This window comes from Papio anubis, chromosome 1, assembly GCF_008728515.1.
Source record: "Papio anubis isolate 15944 chromosome 1, Panubis1.0, whole genome shotgun sequence".
NCBI lineage: Eukaryota > Metazoa > Chordata > Mammalia > Primates > Cercopithecidae > Papio > Papio anubis.
This window is the reverse complement of record NC_044976.1, coordinates 45,724,907-45,752,740: the sequence shown is the minus strand read 5'-3', so window position 1 is coordinate 45,752,740 and position 27,834 is coordinate 45,724,907. Positions and strand designations below refer to the sequence as shown.

Sequence of the window (27,834 nt, the reverse complement as noted above, 5' to 3'; positions counted from 1 at the left end):
TGGAAGCTCCAAACAGAAAATGGATACAGAAACAGACTTTTGTGTAGTCCCAAATTAGGCATATTCAATTGCTTGTTGATATAGGATACATTCCAAAGGAGAATGGAACCAGCTTATAGGTCTTCTGGAGAAGACTGATGGAAACCAGGCATGGAAGAACATGTTTCACGGGACCCAGTCCCTCAAACTGAAGGCCTCTGAGACTAGTAAGTAACAACTGCTGCTTTTTCCTTTACCAAAGTGATGGTTTGTTAACTTTACGCACCAGGCAGCATAAAACTGTCAACTAACAGTATGTCTGTCACACCTGTTCCCTATTAAAGTTCTAAATGCTCTTATCACATGTTTAGTCTGTAAAAATGTTCTTAATTTGTCAGGTTAAAGCAACTAAAATGTAAGAGCAAACACATTTTCATATAGCAATTGGGCTAAAAGTATTAGCTTTAAGGTAGTAAGAATCAGTGTGACTAGGCCAACATGACACAAAAAATAGAACATCAAAATATATGTGCTGCCTCCATACTCCCAGCAGAGTCCCCACCCTTTCTCTCTGTAACCTGGACAAAAAGTCCCACTACTAGATTGATTTCTCTAATCCTCTGAATTTCAATTCAGAAAGCTACCCGTTAAAATACTGCACTCCTATGTGACTTTTGGAGGTCTTCAGTGATTACAATCCTTTTGCATTAGCATCTAAACTGGAATGTGGTACAGCAGATTCACAATAGTGCCCTGGGTGTAATTTTTTAAGGGAAACACAGCAATAGTCAAAGTGACACTATGTGAACTACCAGCTCAAGATAGTTAATTTTCAACCTAAGATCACAGACCGGGCACGATGGCTCACACCTGTAATCCCAGCACTGTGGGAGGCTGAGACAGCCAGATCACTTGAGGTCAGGTGCTAGAGATCACCCTGGCCAACATGGTGAAACGCCGCCTCTACTAATAATCCAAAAATTAGCCAGGAATGGTGATAGCGCATGCCTGTAGTCCTAGCTACTCGGGAGGCTGAGGCAGGAGAATTGCTTGAACCTGGGAGATGGAGGTTACAGTGAGCTGAGACTGCACCACTGCACTCCAGCCTGGATGACAGAGTAAGACTCTGTTTCAACAACAAAAACCAAAAACAACAACAACAAAAAGATCATAGTACATTCCTTTCAAAGACATCATATCTTTGTGAGGCTGATTCTTTTATGGGTTGTTGCTGTGATAAAAACAAGTACCACATGAAAATTAATGTAGGACAGGCACAGCAGCTCATGCCTGTAATCTCAGCATTTGGGGAGGCCAAGACAGGAGGACTGCTTGAGGCCAGGAGTTCAAGACCAGCCTGGGCAACATAATGAGATATCTACAGAAATTTTAAACACTCGAGAGGTATGGTGCGATGTGCCTGTAGTCCCAGCTACTCATGAGGCTGAGGTGGGAGGATTGCCTGACTCCAGGAGTTGGAGGCTGCAATGAGCTATGATTGTGCCACTGCACTCCAGCCTGGGCAATAAAGCGAATGAATGAGAGAATGAATGAATGGAACGAAGGAAAAAAGGAAAGAAGGAAGGAAGGGAGGAAGGAAGGAGGAAGGGAAGGAAGTAGGGACGGAAGGAAGGAGGGACGGAAGGAAGGAGGGAGGGAAGGAGGGAGGGAGGGAGGGAGGAAAGGAAAGAAAGAAAATAAAAAAATAAAATAGGCTGAGCATAGTGGCTCATGCCTATAATTCCAAGACTTTGGGAGGCTGAGGCAGGTGGATCATCTGAGGTCAGGAGTTCAAGACCAGCCTGGCCAACGTGGTGAAATCTGTCTCTACTAAAAATACAAATATTAACCGGGTATGGTGGCAGGCGCCTGTAATCCCAGTTATTTGGGAGGCTGAGGCATGAGAATCGCTTGGGGAGGGAAAGTGAAGTGAAGGGGAGGGGAGGGAAAGTGAAGTGAAGGGGAGGGGAGGGGAGGGGAGGAAAAGTGAAGTGAAGGGGAGGGGAGGGGAGGGGAGGGGAAGGGAGGGGGAGGCAAACAAACAGGGGCCGGGCACGGTGGCTCACACCTGTAATCCAAGCATTTTGGGAGACCAAGGCAGGTGGATCACCTGAGGTCTGAGGTTCGAGAGCAGCCTGGCCAACATGGTGAAACTCTGTCTCTACTAAAAATATAAAAAGTAGCTGGGCATGGTGGCGCGCACCTGTAGCGCCAGTTACTTGGGAGAATGAGGCAGGAGAATCACTTGAACTCAGGAGACGGAGGTTGCAGTGAGCTGAGATAGTGCCACTGCACTCAAGCCTGGGTGCCAGGGTGAGACTCCAACTCAAAAAAAAAAAAAAAAAAGAGAAAGAAAAGAGACAGGGAGAGAGAAAGAAAGAAAATTAGTAAGAAATGCAGGTGGAAGTGTGCAATCTGATTCCAATGTATGAGAAACAGTGCCCAACAAGCATATACATTTCATTAGTAAGTGTAGTTACTTAAGAATGAAATTAGGCCGGACGCAGTGGCTCATACCTGTAATCCCAGCACTTTGGGAGGCCGAGGCTGGCAGATCACAAGGTCAGGAATTCCAGACCAGCCTGGCCAACATGGTGAAACCCCATCTCTACTAATAATACAAAAATTAGCCGGGCGTGGTGGTGGGCACCTGTAGTCCCAGCTACTCCGGAGGCCGAGGCACGAGAATTGCTTGAACCCAGGAGGCGGAGGTTGCAGTGAGCCAAGATGGCGCCACTGCGTTCCAGCCTGGGCGACACAGTGAGACTCTGTCTCAAAAAAAAAAAAAAAGGCCGGGTGTGGTGGCTCACACCTCCACACCTCTAATCCCCGCACTTTGGTAGGCCAAGGTGGGCAGATCGCCTGAGGTCAGGAATTTGAGACCAGCCTGACCAACACGGTGAATCCCCATTTCTACTAAAAATACAAAATTAGCCGGCATGGTGGCACATGCCTATAATCCCAGCTACTCAGGAGGCTGAGGCAGGAGAATTGCTTGAACCCGGGAGGTGGAGGTTGCAGTGAGCCAAGATCACGCCATTGCACTCTAGCCTGGGCAACAAGAGCAAAACTCCACCTCAAAAGAAAAAAAAAAAAAAAAGAAATTAAATTGCTACTTTTTTTCTCCTAATTTCTATGTATCATTTCTTCAAACAGCTACTAACTTGTTATAAAATACTTGCTAAGAATTGTTTGGGGCCGGGCGCGGTGGCTCAAGCCTGTAATCCCAGCACTTTGGGAGGCCGAGACGGGTGGATCACGAGGTCAGAAGATCGAGACCATCCTGGTGAACACGGTGAAACCCCGTCTCTACTAAAAAATACAAAAAACTAGCCGGGCGAGATGGCGGGCGCCTGTAGTCCCAGTTACTTGGGAGGCTGAGGCAGGAGAATGGCGTAAACCCGGGAGGTGGAGCTTGCAGTGAGCTGAGATCCGGCCACTGCACTCCAGCCCGGGCGACAGAGCGAGACTCCGTCTCAAAAAAAAAAAAAAAAAAAAAGAATTGTTTGGAACTCATTACTTACTTAATATAGCTGTTAGGTATTTCTTTGTGCACTAGGGTTTTCATGGAAAAAAAAAAAAACTGAGACACTAAGGGCATCATAAACTGAGAACATTTGGGAGTCTTTAAGCTAAAATCTGAAGGATACTAGGCATTTCAAAAACCATGTAGTAGAATGAAGGCCAGGTGTGGTTGCTCACGCCTGTAATCCCAGCACTTTGGGAGGCTGAGGCGGGCAGATCACCTGAGGTCGGAGTTCAAGACCAGCCTGGGCAACACGGTGAAACCCCATCTCTGCTAAAAATACAAAAAATTAGCTGGGCATGGTGGTACACGCTTGTAATCCCAGCTACTCGGGAGGCTGAGGCAGAAGAATCGCTTGAACCCAGGAGGCAAAGGTTGCAATAAGCCGGTATCATACCACTGCACTCCAGCCTGAGCAACAGAGCCAGAGTCTGTGTAAAAAAAAACAAATAAATAAATGAAAAACATGTAGTGAAATGAGAGGGAAAAGACAGGGTCCCCACCCTTAAAGACATTACACTCTAGTTAGGGAGGCAAAACTGAAAGATAAACAGTTTCAAAATAATTTACAGTTAGGCCGGGCATGGTGGTTCACACCTGTAATCCCAGCACTTTGGAAGGCTGAGGCGGGTAGATCACCTGAGGTCAGGAGTTTGAGACCAGACTCGCCAACATGGTAAAACCCCATCTCTACTAAAAATACAAAAATTAGCCAGGTGTGGTGGTGGGCTGTAATCTCAGCTACCTGGGAGGCTGAGGCAGGAGAATCGCTTGAACCCGGGAAGTGGAAGTTGCAGTGAGCCGTGACTGTGCCACTGCACTCCAGCCTAGATGACAGAGTGAGACTCCATCTCAAAAAAAAAAAAAAAAGAAAAGAAAAAAAATAATTTACAGTTAAACTTTAATATCTGCAAAGTTCTTTCATATCTGTTTGCATTCAAGGGAGTGTTTTTTGTGTCAGCCTCACTTATGTCAGTTTACTCTCTCACACTTTACTCAGAATTAAATCCTCCAATAACCCTATACAAGGATAACTGCTTTGAGCGTTTTCCATCTCCCAGCTGCTTCTTTCCCATTGTCCTTCAAAATTGAGCTCATACACATCACCTCCTCTGGGAAGCCCTCCCTGACTCATTAAACTGAAATTTAGATGTCCCCTCCCTTACCTAAATGGTATATTTGGTATATTTATATCATAGGATTTATCATTCTATCCTGTAGTCATCACCAATTAATTTCCTTGTTTCCTCACTACATTGTAAACTTTTGGCAGCAGGGTCCGTCTTTTTTTTTTTTTAAGACATGGTCATGCCCAGGCTGAAGCACAGTGGCATGATCATGACTTATTGCAGCCTTGACTTCTCATGCTCAGGTGATTCTCCCACCTAAGCCTCCCAAGTAACTGGGACCACAGGCACGCATCACCAGGCCTGTTAATTTTTTGTAGAGATGGGCTTTTCATATGTTTCCCAGGCTGGTCTTGAACTCCTTGGCTCAAGTGATTCTTGCACCTTGGCTTCCCAAAGTGCTGGGATTACAGGCGTGAGCCACTGCACCTGGTCAGTCTGTGTCTTCTTACTCAGTTCAACAACCAATATCGCAGTGCCTGGCTCTCAAAAAATGTTTTCTGAATAAATGACAAGTACAGGGAAGTTTTATATATATATATATATATATACACACTTTTTTTTTTGAGACGGAGTCTCACTGTTGCCCAGGCTGGAGTGCAATGGCGTGGACTCAGCTCACTACAACATCCTCCTCCCAGGTTCAAGTGATTCTCCTGCCTCAGCCTCCAGAGTAGCTGGGATTACAGCCTCCTGATCCACCCGCCTTGGCCTCCCAAAGTGCTGGGATTACAGGCGTGAGCCACCATGCCAAGTCAGGAAAATATTTTTTTTAAATATACACAGGGTTGGGCATGGTGGCTCACACCTGTAATCCTAGCACTTTGGAAGGCCGAGGCAGGCGGATCACTTGAGGTCTGGAGTTCAAGACTAGCCTGGCCAACATGGTGAAACCCCATCTCTACTAAAAATACAAAAATTAACTGGGTGTGGTGGCATGCGCCTGTAATCTCAGTTACTTGGGAAGTGGAGGCACAGGAATCTCCTGAATCTGGGAGGCAGAGGTTGTAGTGGGCCGAGATCATGACATTGCACTCCAGCCTGGGTGACAGAGCGAGACTCTGATTAAAAAAAAAAAAAAAAAAAAAAAAAATACACACAGCTAATTATGCCATTTCACTTTAAAAAAAAGAATTGCCAGGCACAGTGGCTCATGCCTGTAATCCTAGCACTTTGAGATGCTCAGGCGGGTGAATCACAAAGCCAGGAGTTCGAGACCAACCTGACCAACATGGTGAAACCCTGTCTCTACTAAAAATACAAAAATTAGCTGGGCATGGTGATGAGTGCCAGTAATCCCAGCTACTTGGGAGGCTGAGGCAGGAGAATTTCTTGAACCTGGGAGGCGGAGGCTGCAGTGAGCCGAGATGGTACCACTGCACTCCAGCCTGGGCAACACAGTGAGATCCTGTCTCGAAAAAAAAAAAGAAAAACAGGAAAAAAGAAAAGAATTTATTCTCAAAAACCTTAGAAAACAGATTAACAAATTTGTAAAAATTAAAATAATCATCCAAGCTGATATTCATATACTTCTGATAGAAATATAGTAAGTATAATGTTTGTGATGGTTAATTTTTGGTGCCAACTGGACTGGATTAAGGGATACCCAGATAGCTGGTAAACATTATCATCTGTGAGGGTGTTTCTGGAAGAGATTAGCATTTGAAGCAGTTGAGTGAGTACCAGCCTGGGCAACACAGTGAGACCTTGTCTTTACAAAAAATAATTAGCTAGGCCAGGCTAATTGGGAGGTCGAGGCGGGCAGATCACCTGAGGTCAAGAGTTCAAGACCAGCCTGGCCAACATGATGAAACCCTGTCTCTACTAAAAATACAAAAATTAGCCAGGTGTGGTGGTGGGTGCCTATAATCCCAGCTACTTGGGAGGCTGAGACAGGAGAATCGCTTAAACCTGGGAGGCAGAGGTTGCAGTGAGCCGAGATCACACCACTGTGCTCTAGCCTGGGTGGCAGAGCAAGACTCCATCTCAAAAAAATAAAATAAAAAATAATTAGCCAGGTCTGGTGGTGTCAGCCTGTAATCCCAGCTACTCTGAAGGATAAGGCAGGAAGATTGCTTGAGCCAAGTGGCTGCAGTAAGCGGTGATGGAGCCACTATACTCCAGCCTGGGGGACTGTCCCAAAAAAATAAAAATTGGCCAGGATCAGTTGTTCACGCCTGTAATCCCAGCACTTTGGGAGACTGAGGTGGGTGGATCACGAGGTCAGGAGATCAAGACCATCCTGGCTAACACGGTGAAACCCTGTCTGTACTAAAAATACAAAAAAATTAGCTGGGCATAATCCCAGCTACTCGGGAAGCTGAGGCATGAGAATCGCTTGAACCTGGGAGGCAAAGGTTGCAGTGAGCTGAGATCACACCAGTGCACTCCAACCCGGGTGACACAGCAAGGCTCTAGCTAAATAAATAAATAAATAATAATAAATAAAAATAAAAATCTTAAAGTAGACTGTATTGGTCCATCCTCACACTGCTATAAAGAAATACCTAATAAAACACTGTCTCTACTAAAAACACAAAAATTAGCCAGGTGTGGTAGCACACACCTGTAATCTCAGCTACTTAGGAAGCTCAGGCAGGAGAATCTCTTGAACCTGGAAGACAGAGGTTGCAGTGAGACAAGATCGTGCCAAGGTTCTCTAGCCTGGGTGACAGACTGAGTGAGCCTCCATCTCAAAAAAACGAACAAACAAAAACACAAAGGAATTAAATCTATAGGTAAAGAACTGAAAGGATATCCATGATACAGTCGGCAAAAAATACAATAATCTCACTTGAAGGTAAAAAATATAAATATTTGCATTTTGTTCACAAGAACATTGAGAAAGAGATGGGGAAGCAGTTCATAACAAGCAGTTACTACTGGTGACCTCGGGATTATAAAAGATGTAACTTTTCCCAATGGGCATGTATTACTCTTATAACTTAAAATGGAAAGGCAAAAAACAAAAGTTTTCAAAATTAAGGGCAGTAAATAATCTGAAGATTTTCTCCCCTCCTCCAAGTTGTTAACAAAAATCCCATGTCACAAGCACCCTTAATGAAACAGTGGTGCTTCTGAAGAGTCAAGTATCCCGTGGACCACCTCTTTTACAGATAAACTTTCTTAAAAAAGAAAAAATTTGCTGGGCACGGTGGCTCACGCCTGTAATCCCAACACTTTGGGAGGCTGAGGAAGGCGGATCATCTGAGGTCAGGAGTTCAAGACCAGCCTGACCAACATGGAGAAACCTCGTCTCTACTAAAAATAAAAAATTAGCCAGGCATGGTGGCACATGCCTGTAACCCAAACTACTCGGGAGGCTGAGGCAGGAGAACCGCTTGAACCCAGGAGTCGGATGTTGAGGTGAGCCAAGATCATGCCACTGCACTCTAGCCCAGGCAACAAGAGTGAGTGAAACGCCGCCTCAAAAGAAAAAAAATTATTATTCCACCAAAAGGAAAGAAGCCTATTCTTAAACACTGGACCTTAATATCCAGTGGATTTTCCTATCTACTAGTTTCTTCTAAATGCTGCTCTGTTTGAGAATTTGTAATGAGGAGCCTGGAAATCTCAGCAGATTTTCACAACCATATCATTTATTCATTCATTGAGAGGAAGGACAGGAAGTGAAAGAAGAGAAGGACGAGGAAATCAGCCAGGTGCGGTGGCTCACGCTTGTAATCCCAGCACTTTGGGAGGCCGAGGCAGGCGGATTACCTGAGGTCAGGAGTTTGAGACCAGCCTGTGCAACATTATGGTGAAACCCCATCTCTACAAAATAAAAATACAAAAATTATCCTAGGCATTGTGGTGGGCGCCTGTAGATTCCTAGCTAACTCAGGAGGCTGAGGCAGGAGAGATCAGCTTGAACCGGGGAGGCGGAGGTTGCAGTGAGCCAATGAGCTGCGACTGTGCCACTGCACTGCTAGTCTAGGCGACAGAGTAATGCTCCGTCTAAAAAAAAAAAAAAGAAAAGAAAAAGAAAAAGGAAAGGAAGAAAGAAAAATCAGAGGAAGACATTCAAACACTTCTGGTCCTGAAAATGGGAGAGCCAACTGCCACTGGAGCGCCCTCTGGGGATCGAATTTTTAAAAATTTTACATCTTCAGGACAAAAAATACACTCTATGAATTCAACCTATTCAACTTATAATTCAGTAAGTGCTTGATAGGCAGTTACTATGTGTCAGGCACAATGTTCAACACTGGGGACACAAAGATAAATGAAATCAAGTTTCTGATTTATATATGCTTAAAGTCAATTATCATCCAAAACTTTTTCTAAGTGCAGTAAGTAGGATGGCCAGGAAAAGTAAGAGTTACCCACACAGGCCTTGGAGGAAGTTGACACAGATGATAAAATGCTTTCTAGGTGAGGCCAGGCGCAACGGCTCCTGCCCATAATCTCAGCACTTTAGGAAGCTGAGGCACGTAGATCACCTGAGGTCAGAAGATCGAGGCCAGCCTGGCTAACATGGCAAAACCCTGTCTCTACTAAAAATACAAAAATTAGCCAGGCATGGTGGCATGTGTCTGTAGTCCCAGCTACTCTGGAGGCTGAGGCAGGAGAATCTCTTGAACCTAGGAGGCAGAGGTTACAGTGAGTCGGGGTCACGCCACTGTACTTCAGTCTGGGCAACACAGTGAGACCCTCTCTCAAAAAAAAAAAATTTTTTTTCTGGGCGCTACAGAAAGCAATTTGGCATGGTTATAAGCTTTAGTCATAATTTGTTTATGTAAGCAAAATGTTCACAATCTTTAAAAGAGAGGTTTAAATATTTCTTCCAACTAATGCATGTAAAATTGTGGTTATTTTCAAATATAAATTTAGGTTACATTGACATAATTTCATTTGGGCCAAAACAACAAATACAAATAAAGCTTAATTTTAAAAATTCAAGAATAACACAGTATTCCCATCATGATTTTATAAATAAACTACTGCACAATAATTCCACTCTGGAAACTTAACTGTAAGTATCACACTGATTTAGAAAATAGCTCATTTTCAAAAACAAATTAGGTATTAGAGGATACAGATTTACAAACAATTAGAAAATAAATTCTCCTTCAAGTCTGGGTATTTGGTTAAAAAAAAAGAAAAAGAAAGGGAGGGAGGGAACGAAGGAAGGAAGGAAGGAAGGCAGGCAGGCAGGCAAACAAAACTGAAAAATAGCAGTACAAATAAATGTGTAAAATCAGTCCCAAAACCTCCCTCCAATCTTTCCTTCCCAGTACAGAACACTTTCAGAAGATACTGTATCAGACTTGCCTTTACCTTCTCTAGGTCTCCAGGCGCAATCTGCAGAGCAGAATTCACCTCCAGAGAAAAAATACCAGATTCCCTCTAACAACACCCACTTCACTAATTCCAGTGTCTTAGAGAGCAAGATATCCTAAGGGTTTTTGGTTTTCTCTTTTTCTTCTCTTTCTGTTAACTGAATATCTTAAGATTTCTGTAGCTAGGACTCAAATACGTACTTATGGCAGGCTGAGTTGGAAATCAACATACTAAAGTAACAATTTCAGGTGCCCTGTAAGCTACATTAGCTTCGACCAGATTAACTGGAGAATTTAACGTGGATTTATATAATTTTTTCCCTACAGGAAAAAAGCTCCAAAAATTGCATTATTTTGGAATTTAGTTTATAATTGCCTGTATAATAAAATATTGAGTCAAAACAAAGAGATTCACAAAGGAAAAAAACAACATACCGCTGACTTCACTAACAATAGATATTCCAGTGTCTGTCTAGCCAGCTAGAGAATAGCAACTGCTAAATTATAAACTATTTGGAATTAGTTGATTGACAGCTTAATAAAGTTTATGGCAACTAGACTCAAGAGAAGACATTTTCATTAAAGAAGATAACAGTTGAAAACAGTTTAAGGTCATATAATTGTTGAAATCTTAATAATATAACACATTACAGAACATATCTCATCATGGAATCTTGTAACTGATAATTAACAAGTTTAAAATATTATTTGCCATTACCGAACAGAATAAAGAATAATTGTAGAATGTATAGATTATTATTATCATTATTATTATTATTATTTTGAGACAGAGTCTCACTCTTTTGCCCAGGCTGGAGTGCAGAGGTGCGATCTTGGCTCAGTGCAAGCTCCGCCTCCTGGGTTCAGGTCATTCTTCTGCCTCAGCCTCTCGAGTAGCTGGGACTACAGGTGCCCCCCACCACGCCAGGCTAATTTTTGTATTTTCAGTAAAGACGGGGTTTCACCTTGTTAGCCAGGATGGTCTCGATCTCCTGACCCCGTGATCCACCTGACTCAGCCTCCCAAAGTGCTGAGATTACAGGCGTGAGTCACCACGCCTGGCCCAGAATGTGTAGATTATTTTTTAACTGGTGTAGTAGTATGAGTATTACTCATTTAGGTATAGACATTTTAAAGGCATATTATGATTCACAAATAGCATACTGTATTTAAATGCATTCAAATATAACATGCATAAAGTAATTTAAAAGAAAAATACTACTTTGCAATAAAAAATAACCAGTCCAGGCATAGTGGCTCATGCCTATAATGCCAACACTTTGGAAGCCAAGGCAGTAGGATCCCTTGAGTCTGGGAGTTCGAGACCGGCCTGGGCAATATAGTGAGACCTCGTTTCTACAAAACCCTAAAAAAAAAAGTTAGCAGAGAGTGGTGGTGCACATCTGTCATTCCAGCTACTCGGGAGACTGAGGTGAGAGGATGGCTTGAGCCCAGGAGGCAGAGGTTGGAGTGGGTCAAGATGGCGCCACCGCACTCCAGCCTGGGTGACAGAGAAAGACTCGATCTCAAAACAAACAACAACAACAAAACCCACCAATAAAAATAACCAATATAATAAGATTAGGAAGTTTAAAGTGGAGGTAATAAGATCAGAAGTTTAATGGAGAAAAAAAAATATTTGCATCTGTCTCTGTGTGCCAAATATTTTACCTCATTTAATATTCACAAATACCACACAAAATAGGCATTTCTATTTTTTCCCTTTTCACAGAGGAACTCAAACTAAAGGTAACAACATCTCTGGGCCTAGAGAAACAGTAAATGGCAGACTCAGGGTTTGAATCCATATCTCGTTGATGCTAAAGTCTTTGCCCCTTCCCCTATCATGCTATTTAAGAGAGATCACATATATTAAACAAAAATTTGAAATCACTCCCATTTTTCACTTCATTTATTTATTTATTTCTAAGACAGAGTCTCGCTCTGTCACCCAGGCTGGAGTGCAGTGGCCAGGCTCTTTAATTTTTAAAAGACAACTGAGAAGGCCGGGCATGGTGGCTCAAGCCTGTAATCCCAGCACTTTGGGAGACCGAGGTGGGAGGATCACCTGAGGTCAGGAGTTCGAGACCAGCCTGACCAACATGGTGAAACCTTGTCTCTACTAAAAATGCAAAACAATATTAGCAGGGCATGGTAGCCTGTGCCTGTAATCCCAGCTACTTAGGAGGCTGAGGCAGGAAAATCGCTTGAACCTGGGAGGCGGAGGTTGCAGTGAGCCGAGATCTCACTACTGCACTCCAGCCTGGTGACAGGGTGAGACTGTCTCAAAAACAAAAACATAACACAACAGAAAAAACAACAAAAGAAAGTAAAGAGAACCAACAAAAAAAATTTTTTTAAAGAGGATGTAAATGTCACGTATTTTTTTAGTTGGACTAGTTCCACTTTGACACCTAAAAATGATCTTTTTTTTTTTTTTTTTTTTTTTGAGACGGAGTTCCACTTTGTCGCCCAGATTGGAGTTCAGTGGCGCGATCTCTGCTTACTGCAACCTCCACCTTCCAGTTTCAAGCGATTCTCCTGCCTCAGTCTAAGGAGTAGCTGGGATTACACGCGCCCGCCACCACGCCAGGCTAATTTTTGTATTTTTAGTAGAGATGAGGTTTCGCCATGTTAGCCAGGCTGGTCTCGAACTCCTGACCTCGTGATTCGCCAGCCTCGGCCTCCCAAAGTGCTGGAATTACAGGAGTGAGTCACCGCGCCCGGCAAAATGATCAATATTTATAAATACATCTGTGCAACACATAATGACTTGTTGAACTCATCTAACCTTCTCTGGATGCTATTTAGGGAACAAAATACAGGTTGCTTGTTATGAACATATAAGGAGAGAAGCAAAAGCCCAATGCTAATATTGGCCATATCCTAGAAGAGGAGAAAATTAGAAGTTCTAGGTCAAAAAAACTTTTGTTGGTTACAGAGTTTCAGGGCGATTTCACTAGAGGCCACCAATGGTCGCCTCTTCTGTTTCTAGATATCTTGTTTTCCTTCTTTCCCAAGCATTCCCCAGATTGTCCATGAAGCCTTTATTTTTCACAGTGTCAGTGCAGCTAACCAACCATACATCAGGCCCAAAAATTGTTAAAAGAATTGAACTGGTAACCTGTCTTAAAGCAAAAGGAAAAAAAGTAACAGGATTTTACAGTTGGGAGGTGTTCTATATCCTGAGAAAATCTGGGTTCAGAGACTCTTTTTACTGTATTATAAGGGCTAAATGAGGCTGGGAGAGAGGAAGTGACCGAGGGCCGAGCGTGAGCTGGCAGCAGGGCCAAAGGTTTAAGCTTGATCTCAGAACTGCACTCCCGGCTTTCCCCATCCCCGTCCCGGGCCGAGCCTCAGGGCTGGCCCCGCCCTAAAGCTTGCGGGGACTGGGCTCGAGAGCGCCAGCCGCAGCCCACAGCACGCCTAAAATAACACCCCGCCCCACGGGGCTCCTTCCTACGGTAAAGACAGGTTAGGTGACAGTGCGGAGTTTAGAGAACCAGAGGGAAGGCACGGAGAAGAAAAATAGGTCTCCCCTTCCGGCAACTGCGGGCGCACACGGCCTCTAACCCAAATCCGCGCTCCTGCTGCCTTCACCCACCACACGATCAGCTACTTGCTAACCTCTGCGCGCTGGGGGACCCCCAAAGGTTGGCCTCCGGGATCCCTCTCCCAGTCCACTCTAGAGACGAATCTGGTCCCCAAAATGTAAGAAAAGAAGGGGCGCAGGAACAAAGCGACCCCAAACGGTGCCTCCCAAGGCGAGCGGGCGCGGACTACGAGTCCCGGCATGCCGCGCGCCGGCGGCCCTCGGCCACCGCCACGCGGGCGGCGCGGTGGCCGCCGGGACTCGTAGTCTGCGGCCCGGCGACTCCGGGGGGCGGACCAGGGGCGGCGGGACAGGCCGGCCCGCGTCGCGTCAAGCCCCAAGGAGCCAGCCGGCTGCCCGAGCCTCACCTCGACGATGCGGGCGCACTGGGTCCCCTTGCCGGCGCCGGGGCCGCCGAGGACGAACACTACCAGCGGCTTCATGAGACGGGGAGGGCAGAAGAGAATCGGCCGGCGGGTCTGCAGCAGGAAGCTAAGGCCCAGGACGTGGAGCAGTCGGCTGCGGCAGCGGCTCAGCATACACAGCTGCTCGGCCGGACGCTGAGGGAGCTGACAGCGGCCGGCGAGGCGCGGGGCGGGGCAGGGAGGCGGTGGGAGAAAGGGGCGGGCTGAGCCGGCGCCCGCCGCGGCCCCGCCGCCGTGGCTGCCCAGGCGTCCGCGGCGCGGTCGGAAGGGGAGGAGCTTCGCGCAGCGGCTGCGTCTCGGAGACAGTCTTACAGTCCGCGCCAGCTTTCCTCCACCCGTTAGGTGGTTATTAGCGCTATCTGACCGCAGATATTTTATCCTGCGCCCCCAAGTGTCTGGTGCTGACCTGGAGGCTGGGACGTGATCCGCGGGAGAGCAAAACCCATTGTCTCTGCTCGCAAGGAGTTTCCATTCCAGCCAGTGAGGTACGCGGAGGTAGCCGGTGTGAATGAGTAAACACCAGTACATACAAACGGCAGTACGATTTTGAAGAAATAACAAGTAGGACATAAGATGGCCAGTGTCGCCAGAGAAGGCTTCAGAAGAGGTGACATTCAAGCCAAGACAAAAGGATAGAAAAGAGCGAAACCAGGCAAACACCAGGATAGAGTGTCCGACAGAGAAAAGCATGTGCAAAAAATCTAAGTTGGCTTGGCATGTTAGAGCAACTGAAGGAAGGCCTGGCTGGGCGCGGTGGCTCACTCCTGTAATCCCAGCACGTCGGGAGGCTGAGGCAGGGAGGATCTCTTGAGCCCAGGAGTTCGAGACCAGCCTGGACAAAATGACGAGACCCCCGTCTCGACCAAAAATTTAAAAGCCGGACTCCGTGACCCGTGCCTGTGATCGCACCACTGCACTAGGTGACAGTGAGACTGCTTCAAAAAAAGAAAAAGAAAAAAGGCCAGTGACAGTGAGACCAGGGCTGAGTTAAATGAGGGGAGAATGGAAGGTGAAAAGTTGAGAAAGTGAGGTCGGTGGCAGATCAGGACTTTTGGTTATGGAAAGGAATTTGGGCTGTATTCTAACTGCAGTGGAAGCCCTTTAACTCCGTTCGCCTGCTCCCTTCATTAGGGAAAAAATCTTAAGGGAGAAGAAAAGGAGAAGTTCAAGAACTGAGCCTTGGTGAATACAGGCCTTTAAAAGGCCTTCTGGCCAACGTTAAGAGCTCATTTGATATTTGAGGTAATGGATTTAAAATAATTGAAGATGTTTGGCCATTTCAGGCACAGGCAGAGAAGGCAGCTTGTTGCATTTATTGAGGGTTGGGGTTTTTCCTGGCAAGTACAACAGAGAGAGAGGGCCAAGTGATGAGAGTGTTTGCAAGATAATGTTTATGATGCTGTCTGTAGAATCAAAACCGTACAGGAAAGCAAATAATGGCACATGAAGCCTGGTAGTGGAGGGGTTGGAGGGTGGTGGGGAAAGGGACCAAGGTCTTAGAGCATTGACCCAAGAAAGGTTGCGGTGGGTTATATGAGCAAGTACGCTGGCAGTATAGATGCTGCTGGTCTGAGTGGGATATTTGGAATTGAAATGTCCCAACTTGTGAGTTTCTGATGATGCCAAGGTCCAGGGTGAGACCGTGGGAATGGAAGGCTGAGGCAGAATGCATGCCCTGTTTATAGAACTAAGAGTCCAGGGTATTAGATTTGTCGTACAGGTACAAATTCAAGTCAGATATTACTGGAGTGAACAGAGACTACGGAAAAGGAACTAAGCTATTGAGAGCAAAGTGACCAGGATGTTAGTAAATGAAAGCAAACAGGAGAGGAAGATGGTGGTATAGCCCTCTGTCTGAGCACCCCCATTCTCCTTTTTCTTTTGGTGCTCCTTTCTTAGCTCACTCAGTGGTTTCTGACTCTTCCCCATCTCCACTGTCTCTCCTTGCTTTCTTTTTGTTGTTGTTGTTTTTACTTATTCCCATCCTTCCTGCCCTTCTTTTCCCATTTATAAGTCCCTCCCTTCTCCGTGTCTCTTTTCCTGTCCTTCTCCTCACCTACTTGCCTTTGTTTGCCCTTCTTTTCTGTTCTCCCTTTAATTTTTACCTGTTTCCTCTCCACAACTTCTGCCTTTTCCTTCCTACCATAGAAAGGAAAATGGGATATTTATGGGATATTTTGGATTATCACAGCTGGAAAAAAATATTTTTTTTTTTGGGATGGAGAGTCTCACTCTGTTGCCCAAGCTGGAGTGCAGTACTGTGATCTTGGCTCACTGCAACCTCCACCTCCCAGGTTCAAGTGATTCTTCTGCCTCAGCCTCCCAAGTAGCTAGGATTACAGGCACCTGCCACCACACCTGGTTAATTTTTGTATTTTTAGTAGAGACGGGGTTTTACCATGTTGTCCAGGCTTGTCTTGTATTCCTGGGCTCAAGCGATCCTCCTGCCTCAGCCTCCCTAAGTGCTGGGATTACAGGCATGAGCCACCGTGCCCAACCAGGCCTACACTACACTACAGGTGGTGGTGTGCACCTGTAGTCCCAGCTGCTCGGAAGGCTGAGATGGGAGACTGAGATGGGGGATCCCTTGAGCCCAGGAGGTGGAGGATGAGGTGGGAGGATCTCTTGAGCCCAGGAGGTGGAGGCTGAGGTGGGAGGAGCCCTTGAGCCCAGGAGGTGCAAACTCCAGTGAGCCAAGATCGTGCTACTGCATTCTAGCCTGGGCAACAGAGCCAGACCCTGTCTCAAAACAAAAACATTTTTCTATGGATACTGAAATTTGAATTTATATAATTTGCATGTGTCCCAACATATTATTTCTTTTATTTTTAAAATCCATTTTAAAATGTGAAAATTATTTTGAGCTTGAAGGCTATACAAAAACAGGGACCCACGTTTAGATATGTGAATTTTCACGTTAAAAAAACATGGCCGGGCGCTGTGGCTCATGCCTGTAATTCCAGCACTTTGGGAGGCCGAGGCGGGCAGATCACCTGAGGTTGGAAGTTCGAAACCAGCCTGGTTAACATGGTGAAACCCCGTTTCTACTAAAAATACAAAATTAGCTGGGTGTGGTGGTGTGCGCCTGTAATCCCAGCTACTTGGGGGGCCGAGGCAGGAGAATCGCTTGAACCCAGGAGGCGGAGGTTGCAGTGAGCCGAGACCGGGAGGCGGAGGTTGCAGTGAGCTGAGATCGCACCACTGCACTCCAGCGTGGTGACAGAGCGAGACGCTGTCTCAAAAAAAAGAAGGCGGCTCCAAACCCTTCAGCTTCTGGAGAGGAGGAGCTAGGACATGGGCAGCCAAGAACAAGGACAACTGGTCATATTGGGAATGAGTAGCAGGAGTATGAAAAAAGCCATATCAAAACAAATGTGCCTTCTTTTCCTTTGTTCACACAGTTAGAGTTAAAAGATCTTAAGGATATGGTGTCTGTGAGACACCACACTTGGCATACTTTTAGTGAAAGCCTTAGGACAGAAACAAAAGGACAATCTTTGTTGTTTCCATGACAGAACACCAGAACTATGGATTCCACACAGGGGTTTGGGTCTGAAACTTCCTTGTATGCCTACTTAAAGCAATATGTAGTGATTTTTTTTCACAGAGAAAAAAATCTTTCTGGATAATTATGACCGCAGGTGGTTGGGTACTTAATGTCCTGTTCCTTGCCTGTCTCCTTCTGCCAGTTATGTTAGGCAACTAAGGAAAATATTAATGTGGAAAGATTTCTCAAAACTGAAACCCAGATACCCATCCCTGCCAAGGGTTTTCCAGGGAATCATTTCCAGGAATGACAAGGTGAGGCAAAAAAACACTTTATGGGCTGGGCGAGGTGGTTCACACCTGTAATCTCAGCATTTTGGGAGGCTGAGGTGGGTGGATCACAAGGTCCAGAGATAAAGACCATCCTGGCTAACACGGTGAAACCCCATCTCTACTGAAAATACAAAAAAAATTAGCCGGGCGTGGTGGCACGTGCCTGTAGTCCCAGCTACTCAGGAGGCTGAGGCAGGAGAATGGTGTGAACTCGGGAGGCAGAGCTAGCAGTGAGCCAAGATTGCGCCACTGCACTCTAGTCTGAGCTACAGAGCAAAACTCCATCTAAAAAACCAAAAAAAAAAAAAAAAAAAAAAAATACCACTTTATGACTAGTTGGCCCTTTGAGTTTGTTCCGGTTATCTGTTGCTACAAAACAGCCATTCCCAAAACAATGGCTTAAAACAAGAAACATTCTTTTGTTTGTTTATTTGTTTGTTTTGAGACAGTTTCACTCTTGTTGCCCAGGCTGGAGTGCAATGGCACAATCTCGGCTTACCACAACCTCTGCCTTCTGGGTTCAAGCAATTCTCTTGCCTTAGCCTCCCAAGTAGCTGGGATTACAGGCATACACCACCACTCCTGGCTAATTTTTTCGTATTTTTAGTAGAGACAGGGTTTCTTCATGTTAATCAGACTGGTCTCAAACTCCCGACCTCAGGTCATCCGCCTGCCTTGGCCTCGCAAAGTACTGCGATTACAGGCATGAGCCACCAAGCCCTGCCTTTTTGTTGTTGTTTTGTTGTTACTGAGACGGAGTCTTGCTCTGTCTCCTGGGCTGGCATTGCAGTGGCACAATCTCAGCTCACTGCAACTTCCACCTCCCAGGTTCAAGCAATTCTCCTGCCTCAGCCTCCTGGGTAGCTGGGATTACAGGCACCTGCCACCATGCCTGTCTTATTTTTGTAATTTTAATAGAGACGGGGTTTCACCATGTTGGCCAGGTTGGTCTCAAACTCCTGACCTCAAGCAATCCGCCTGCCTCAGCCTCCCAAGTGCTGGGATTACAGGCGTGAGCCACGGTGCCTGGCCAAAACAAGAAACATTTATTTTCCTTATGACCTGAAAATTGGGCTGGGCCCAGTGGGGACAGCTCATCTTCATCCCACATGGCATCAGCTGGGGCAGCTCAACTGAGGGCTGGAGAATCCATATCCAAGAAGGCTCATTCACATGGCTGACAGAGGATATTTTTTTTCCTCTTGTGAGTGTCAATACTTAATTTTGGTGTAGAGACGGGAAGCTAGAAAATACACTATTTAAATTTTACTTGGCTCCCCCTAACATTGTGGAAACCCTCTTTCCCTAAAGACCATGGGGTTTACCACTAGTTGCTTAGGTTTCTTTTTACAGCATGATGGCTGAATGTTACTCTTCAAGAGTAAACATTCCAGGAGATGGGGAGGAGAAACTGCCAGTTTTTAAAACCTGGGTTTAGAAACTGCCACAGCACCTCTTCTTTCACCATATTCTTTCAGTCAACCACACACACAGCCCAGATTCAAGGAGAGGGTACACAAGCCCTACTTCTCAATAAGAGGAGTGTCAGAGAATTTTGGTGCCATGTTTTAAAGTTGCTACAGGGTCCAAAAGCCCTCTATGGAACCTTAGATTTAGTAAGCTGAGATGGATTTTACAGAGCTTAGAGAAAACTCTTGTATAATCAAGACAGGCCTAGATGACCTTCCTTCTCTTAGACTCCTCCCTGGCAAGCTAGACCAGATCAACAGGAGCACTCAAAAAGAGAAATAAGCCAAGGAAGTTAGGATCTCCAAGTAGCTTTGGGCCTCTTTTATCACACTGGCAGTCACATGGAGCCAAGCCGAGGACATGGAATAAATAAAAGACACAATACTACACTGATGCTTGAAAATTCAACCCTGCTGCTTGTCCACAGTGAAAGGTCTACCGCTTAGCATCTTGATCCTAATTTGTCTCCAAGGAATCCATTTCGTCTTAGCCATATATTATTGCTCCTTGGAGGTGGCAGAGAAGCATTGAATTCCACCTAGGGGTAAACCACCAGATATGCAATAATAGTATGCCCCAATAAATGTATATAGAAGTGTATGTCACCCAGTAAAGGGGCATTTCCTAACTATATCTATAGACTGAATCTGTAGGCTAAATAAATTTGATTATATCTATTAAATGTCTACTATGGTGGCTCACGCCTGTAATCCCAGCACTTTGGGAAGCCAAGATGGGTGGCTCACCTGACCTCAGGAGTTTGAGACCAGCCTGGCCAACATGATGAAACCCCATCTCTACTAAAATACAAATTAGCTGGGCATAGTGGCGGGTGCCTATAATCGCAGCTGCTTGGGAGGCTGAGGCAGGAGAATCACTTGAACCTGGGAGGTGGAGTTGCAGTGAGCCGAGATCACACCACTGCACTCCAGCCTGGGCGACAGAGCGAGACTCCATCTCAGAAAAGAAAAAAAAGTCTATGTGCCAGGCATTTTTTGGATAATCGACTTTTAAAATAAATCAATCAGAATACCTATGAAGATTTCTGTGCCACTTTTTTTTTTTTTTTTTTTTTTTTTTTTTTTATTTTCTCTTTTTTTACCCAGGAGGTGGAGGTTGCAGTGAGCCAAGATTGCTGCAACCTCCACCTCCTGGGTTCAAGCAATTCTCCTGCCTCAGCCTCCTGAGTAGCTGGGATTACAGGCATGCGCCACCACACCTGGCTAATTTTGCATTTTTAGTAGAGACAGGGTTTTGCCATGTTGGTCAGGCTGGTCTTGAACTCCTGACCTCAAGTGATCTGCCCTCCTTGGCCTCACAAAGTGCTGGGATTACAGGCGTGAGCTATCACACCTGGCCTCAGATATATTCTAATTGCTAGATTGTGAGGAGGTCCAGTGTGTCCCAGGGGAGAGTTAGAGGACACTGGAAGTGCTTAGGGAAGTAGCTATATGCCAACTCGTATGTAAATGTTTCAATATTTTTGTTGTTTGCTTATTTTTGAAACAGGGTCTCTGTTGCCCAGGCTAGAGTGTAGTGGCACATCACAGCTCACTTTAGCCTTGACCTCCTGAGTAGCTGGGACTACAGGTGTGTACCACCATGCCTTCCTTATTTTTCTATTCTTTGTAGAGACAGGATTTTGCCATGTTGCCCAGGCTGGTCTCAAACTCTTGGGCTCAAGTGACCCACCCAGCTCAGCGTCCTAGAGTGCTAGGATTTCAGGCATGAGCCACTGCGCCCAGCGTGTTTCAATATTTTAATCACCAATATAGCCTTTCCAGTTGAGTATTAGCTAAATATCAGCCTTGCCTTGCCTATGAAATTCTTATAATGCTGTGAAGTTAGTACTATTATTTTACAGATGGAGAAATAGAGCCAGGAAGTAGAAGTACTTTGCTCAAGACCACAAGGCAATGCTAGGCACGGTGGCTCACGCCTGTAATCCCAGCACTTTGGGAGGCTGAAGTGGGCGGATCACCTGAGGTCGGGAGTTTGAGACCAGCCTGACCAACTTGGAGAAATCTCATCTTTACTAAAAATACAAAATTAGCCAGGTGTGGTGCTGGGTGCCTGTAATCCCAGCTACTCGGGAGGCTAAGGCAGGAGAACCACCTGAACCTGGGAGGTGAAGGTTGCAGTGAGCCAAGATCGTGCCATTACACTTCAGCCTGGGCATCAAGAGTGAAACTCTATCTCAAACAAAAACAAAACAAAAACAAAACAAAACAAAAAAAACACCACCAACAAAAAAAACCCACAAGGCAAATAGATGACAAAGTCAAATTCAAATTCAGCATGTATGACTTTAAAATGTGCATTTCTATACAACACTGACTCCATGAAAAGTTCCATACTCACAAAAATCCCGTCAAAATATGTTGCATTACAGACCAGAAGACTGATCTCAGAAAGATGTATAGCAAGGGCTATCCTTAAAACCCACCCTTACCTGTAAGTGTTTATCGTGGAGTACATTAGGTCTTTTCACATACATTCAGTACCTGCATGCTATTCCCAGGGTATATCTATGTTCCTAGTGCCCTTTGTAGGGGATTAGGAAATAGGCTTTGTCACCATTCATCAATCCTATTTATCATAATTGCCTCTTAGAGATAGATATCTGTTCCCATACTTTCATTTTCCCAGCCTTGACTACTCCCCTTGGCTGCCTATGTTATATTCATGTTTCAGAATTCAGCTTGAGCCTGGGCAACCTAGTGAGACCCTGTCTTTACAAAAAATTAGAAAAGTTAGACAGATGTGGTGGCCCGTGCCTGTGATCCCAGCTACTCAGGAAGCTGAAGCGGGAGGATTGCTTGAGCCCAGGAGGTTGAGGCTGCAGTGAACTGTGATCATGCTGCTCCAGCATGGTTGACAGAGAGAGACCTTGTCTCAAAAAAAAAAGAAAAAAAGTTGGGCATGTTGGCTCATGTCTGTAATCCCAGCACTTTAGGAGGCCAAGGCAGGAGGATCACTTGAGCCCAGGTGTTCAAGATAAGCCTGGGCAAAATGGTGAGACCCCATCTCTTTTGAAAAATTGATTGATTGGTTGATTAAGACAGAATCTGGCTCTGTTGCCCAGACTGGAGTGCAGTGACATGATCTCGGCTCACTGCAACCTCTGCCTCCCGGGTTCAAGCAATTCTCCTGCCTCAGCCTCCTAAGTAGCTGAGATTACAGGCACATGCCACGATGCCTGGCTAATTTTTTGTATTTTTTTTGTAGAGACAGGGTTTCACCGTGTTGGCCAGGCTGGTCTTGAACTCCTGACCTCGTCATCCACCCGCCTCGGCCTGCCAAAGTGCTGGGATTATAGGCGTGAGCCACCGCGCCCGGCTCACATCACATCACTTTGGGAGGCGGAGGTGGTTGGATCACCTTAGGTCAGGAGTTCAAGACCAGCCTGGCCAACACAGTGAAACCCCGTCTCTACTAAAAATACAAACGTTAACTGGGAGTGGTGGTACACACCTGTAATCTCAGCCACTTGGGAGGCTGAGACAGGAGAATCGCTTGAACCTGGGATGTGGAGGTTGCAGCGAGACGAGATCGTGCCACTGCTCTCCAGCCTGGGTGACAGAGTGAGACTCCATCTCTGAGCCACTGCGCCTGGCCCATCTCAAAAAAAAAAAAAGTAGGCCGGGCGCGGTGGCTCACGCCTGTAATCCCAGCACTTTGGGAGGCAGAGGCGGGCGGATCACGAGGTCAGGAGATCGAGACCATCCTGGCTAACACGGGAAAACCCCGTCTCTATTAAAAATGCAAAAAATTAGCCAGGCGAGGCGGCGGGCGCCTGTAGTCCCAGCTACTCGGGAGGCTGAGGCAGGAGAATGGCGTGAACCCGGGAGGCGGAGCTTGCAGTGAGCCGAGATCGTGCCACTGCACTCCAGCCTGGGCGACTAAGCGAGACTCTGTCTAAAAAAAAAAAAAAAAAAAAAAAAAGTGATGTGACAGATCTGGCAGCAGACAATATGACTGCTCTCCTGGGAGTGACTTTCTGAGCTGAGCTTAGCTCTATACTGCAGAACTGCAGGCAGACCAGTGAAGGGAGACTGACTGTCTTTAGCTAAATTTGCAACATCTTTGCTAACTTCGCAAGCTTAGGTAGGTTGGTTATACCTGCAATTTCTTTGTCTGCAAAATCAGGATGATGGTACATTAGCTCAGTTTAGTAAATACTTTTAGAGAATTTACCAGTATGTGATATTTGATCATTCCAGTATTCATTCCAAGTAATCCAAGCTTTAAAAAATAAGTAAAATAAGTCAATGTGACTTGAGACATAAATTGTAATTGTTGCCTCTCCTAAGATTTTTAAGTGTCTAAAAGGAATTTTGCATAAGTTGACAGATTAGCAATCTTCTTTAAAAATATGTTTCTTAAGGCTGGGCGCAGTGGCTCATGCCTGTAATCCCAGCACTCCTTGGGAGGCCAAGGCAGGTAGATCTCCTGAACTCAGGAGTTTGAGACTAGCTTGGGCAACATGGTGAAACCCCATCTCTACAAAAAACACAAAAATTAGCCTGGTGTGGTGCCACATGCCTGTAGTCCCAGCTACTTGGGGTGGAGAGGGTGCTGAAGTGAGAGGATCACTTGAGCCCAGGAGGTTGAAGCTGCAGTGAGCTGAGATCTTGCCACTGCACTCCCACCTGGGTGACAAAGACCCCGTCTTTTTTAAAAAATAGACATAAAAATATGTTTCTTAAAAGCAAACCTGTAGTTGTTTTAAAAATCAGTAGTACAATTTAGCTTAAAAGTGTAAGTTGAGAAAGGGAAAGTTGGGTGTTTGGAGAAACTTAGTACAGTAATAAGTAACAGAACCAGGAAGAGGAGAAATAACCGATTCCAACTTCCCTGTTCCTGGTGATAACAATAGTTCTTTAATCCCCACAGCCAGTCTGTTAGCAGGCACCATCAAGGTTTATAGCACTGAAAATTTACTTGGTCTAATCATAAAGACCATGTCATGTGGACAGGGACTGAAAAGGAATAAGGAAAAACAATTGATGTCTTTGGGTTGCTGTAACAGAATACCATAAACAGGTAGCTTATAAACAGCAGAAATTTATTTTTCACAGCTCTCGAAGGTAGGAAGTTAGAGATCAAGGACCTGGCATATTTGGTATCTAGGGAGGGCCTGCTATCTTGGTTCATAGACAGCCATTTTCTCCATGTGACTTCACAGGGCAGAAAGGAGCAAGGGAGCTCTCTGGAGGTTTCTTTTATAAGGTACTAATCCCATTCATGAAGGCTCTGCCATCATGACTTCATCAACTCCCAAAGGCTCCCCCTACTTACTATCATATTAGGGGTTAGGATTTCAACATATGAATTTTGTGGGGAACACAAATATTCAGTCTACAGCAGTTAGAATATAGAATTCTGGATGAATTTTTCCTTTTATAATTTTTTTCTTATTATAACATTGTTTATGCAACAAATTTATACTTTAAAAAAATGACACACTGGAAATGGTTATCTGTAAAGCAAACTAAAGAACTTGGAAATTTTAAAAATAAAACCAGTAGCTTTTCTCTGTAAGGACCAAAAGTAGTAGCAATTCCACAGTATCTTGAAATGATACATAAATGGCCAGGTGCGGTGTGGCTCATGCCTGTAATCCCAGCACTTTGGGAGGCCAAGGCGGGTGGATCACCTGAGGTCAGGAGTTTGAGACCAGCCTGACCAACATGGTGAAACCCCGTCTCTACTGAAAATACAAAAATTAGCTGGGCATGGTGGTGGGTGCCTATAATCCCAGCTACTCAGGAGGCTGAGGCAGGAGAACTGCTTGAACCCGGGAAGTGAACGTTGCAGTGAGCCAAGATGATGCCAATGCATTCCAGCCTGGGTGACAGAGCAAGACTCCATCTCAAAAAAAAAAAAAAATGAAATGACACATAAATATATATAAACAGGGATCAAAGACTAGCATAGTATATCTTCAGTCTATTTAAACAGGCCTGTCATCTAACAATTATTCATATTTGCTTTGGATAATTACCTCTTATTACACAGCCTATAAAATTGTGCCTTCCCTGTTCTATGCTTATCATGTCCTTTCAACTCCCCATACCAGCTAGCACAAAACTTAGTGTATAGTAGGTCCTTGGTATAGCATTTGTAGATTTTATTCCATTAAACTTATTCTCTTTCTTTTTTTTTTTGAGATGGAGTCTCGCTCTGTCGCCAGGCTGGAGTGTAGTGGCATGATCTTGGCTCACCGCAACCGCAGCCTCCTGGGTTCAAGCGATTCTTCTGCCTCAGCCTCCCGAGTAGAAATTACAGGCATGTGCCACCACGCCCGGCTAATTTTTTGTATTTTTAGTAGAAACGGGGTTTCTCCATGTTGGTCAGGCTGATCTCGAACTCCCAACCTCAGGTGATCCACCCACCTCGGCCTCCCAAAGTGCTGCAATTACAGGCGTGAGCCACTGCGCCCAGCCTAAAGTGCCATTTTAATCCCATCATATCAAGTGTACATAGTAGTCTGGGTGCTATGGCTCACGCCTGCAATCCCAGCACTTTGGAAATCCGAGCACTTTGGAGGCCCAGTACTTGAGGCTAGGAGTTCAATACCAGACTGGGCAATATAGAGAGAGTACTTCTCTACTGAAAAAAAAAAAAAAAAAAAAAAAAGCTGGGCATGGTGGCACCCTCCTGTAGTCCCAGCTACTTGGAGGCTGAGGTAGGTGGATTATTTGAGACCAGGAGGTTGAGGTTGCAGTGAGCTATGATTGTGCCACTGCACTCCAGCCTGGGCAACAGAGCAAGGCACTGTCTCTAAAAAACAAAAAAAGGAAAGAAGGAAGTGTACCTACTATCACCTTGACTTTGGCTTGATGACCCATCAGAAGTAGTGTTTGTCAGGTTTTCCCGTTGTAAAGTCACTTTCCTCCCTCTGCCTTTCTCCCTCAACCCAATATTATACACTTTGAAGAAATGTCATTACGTGCAGCCCACACCTAAGGAGTGGGGGTTATGTGTTATGCTCACCCCTTCCCTTTTGTCTAACTCATACTACATTTCTCTTTCTAATATCAAAGTACTTTTAAAGAAAATCATAAATCATGAGAAGCTGACACAGAATTCCTTTCTTTTACATGCTAAATTCAATCTGGAATCAAATCATATTGATTATTCCTTCAAAATATATCCAGAATACAATAACCTCTCACCACCTCCATTGCTACCATTCTGGTCCAAGTCACCATCTATCTCCTAAGTTATTGCAGCAGTTTTTGAACTGGTCTCCTTGCATCTCTGCCCTTGCCCCATACAGTTTATTCTCAATATAGCAATCAATGGTCCTTTTAAAACCTAAAATCATAGCCTCAGCCAGGTGCAGTGGCTCACGCCTGTAATTCCAGCACTTTGGGAGGCCGCGGCAGGCGGGTTGCCTGAGGTCAGGAGTTTGAGACCAGCCAGGCCTATATGGTGAAAATCCCTCCCTACCAAAAATACAAAAATTAGCTGGGCGTGGTGGCGGGGACCTGTATTCCCAGCTGCGGGAGGCTGAGGCACAAGAAATGCTTGAACCTGGGAGGTGGAGGTTGCAGTGAGCCTAGATGGTGCCACTGTACTCCAGCCTGGGCAACAGAGCAAGACTCCATCTCAAAAAACAAAACAAAACAAACAAAAACCTAAAATTAGATTATGTCAGTCCTGTATATAAAATCTTCCAGGCCGGGGGTGGTGGCTCACGCCTGTAATCCCAGCACTTTGGGAGGCTGAGGCAGACAAATCATGAGGTCAGAAGTTCAAGATGAGCCTGGCCAACATGGTGAAACCCTGTCTCTACTAAAAATAAAAAAAATTAGCTGGGCATAGTGGCGGGCGCCTGTAATCCCAGCTACTCGGGAGGCTGAGGCAGGGTTCATCGCTTGAACCTGCTAGTCGTAGGTTGCAGTGAGCTGAGATCACACCACCATACTCCAGGCCTGGCGCCAGAGTGAGAGACTCCGTCTCAAAAAAAATCATCCAAAGGCGTCCCATGTAACTCAGGGCCTTTGCACTTCATGTGGCTAATGGCAATCATTGAGATGTGTAACTTTTCTTTCCAGAAAGAACTTTTCAGTCAGCTGCAAAGACTGCAGTTGCCTGACAGCCTCCCGCTGTGGCCTTTGGAATCTGCCTTAGCTTTGGTGCTTGTTCTTTCTTGGAAGCCTCAGGCAATGACTAGGCACAGCAAGTATTCTAGGGCCTAGCCATTTCTGCCTAATGTGGGACTCCTCTAATGGACAATCTTTGCTCTGGAGCTCCTCATTGGGCTGGCCAGCAGTTTGTCAGACATGCATGGCTGTCTGAGGCCCTTCCTGTTCTCACACTAGAGCTCAGGAACTGACCATCATTCCCCTTAAAATGTGTGCCCTAGATGCCAAGAATTTTTTCAGGAAAGCAGAGAATGATGCTCTATAGAGCATATATTTCTTTCTTTTTTTTTTTTTCCTGGAGATGTAGTCTCACTCTGTTGCCTAGGCTGGAGTGCGGTGTTGTGATTTCGGCTCACTGCAAACTCTGCCTCCCAGATTCAAGCGATTCTCCTGCCTCAGCCTCCCTAGTAGTTGAGATTACAAGTGCCCACCCCTATGCCCAGCTAATTTTTGTATTT

The 27,834-nt window shown here is 45.4% G+C and overlaps 2 protein-coding genes across 5 annotated transcripts in view; one reads left to right on the top strand and one right to left on the bottom strand.

Moving 5' to 3' along the window:
* CMPK1 (cytidine/uridine monophosphate kinase 1) overlaps positions 1-14,196 on the bottom strand; it is a 43,074-nt gene extending 28,878 nt beyond the window's left edge. Inside the window, exon 1 of the mRNA XM_003891842.3 lies at positions 13,875-14,196. Within this exon, the coding sequence (XP_003891891.1) occupies positions 13,875-14,045 (171 nt within the window). The 5' untranslated portion in view covers positions 14,046-14,196. The remainder of the gene's footprint in view (positions 1-13,874) is intronic.
* STIL (STIL centriolar assembly protein) overlaps positions 14,162-27,834 on the top strand; it is an 80,497-nt gene continuing 66,824 nt past the window's right edge. For 3 of the 4 annotated variants that reach the window (XM_031668374.1, XM_009208077.4, XM_021941332.2), the window contains exon 1: positions 14,163-15,173. The gene's annotated coding sequence lies outside the window, so the exon portion shown is untranslated. Of the gene's footprint in view, positions 15,174-27,834 lie in introns of all 4 variants that reach the window. The other variant, XM_021941334.2, reaches the window with a different exon arrangement.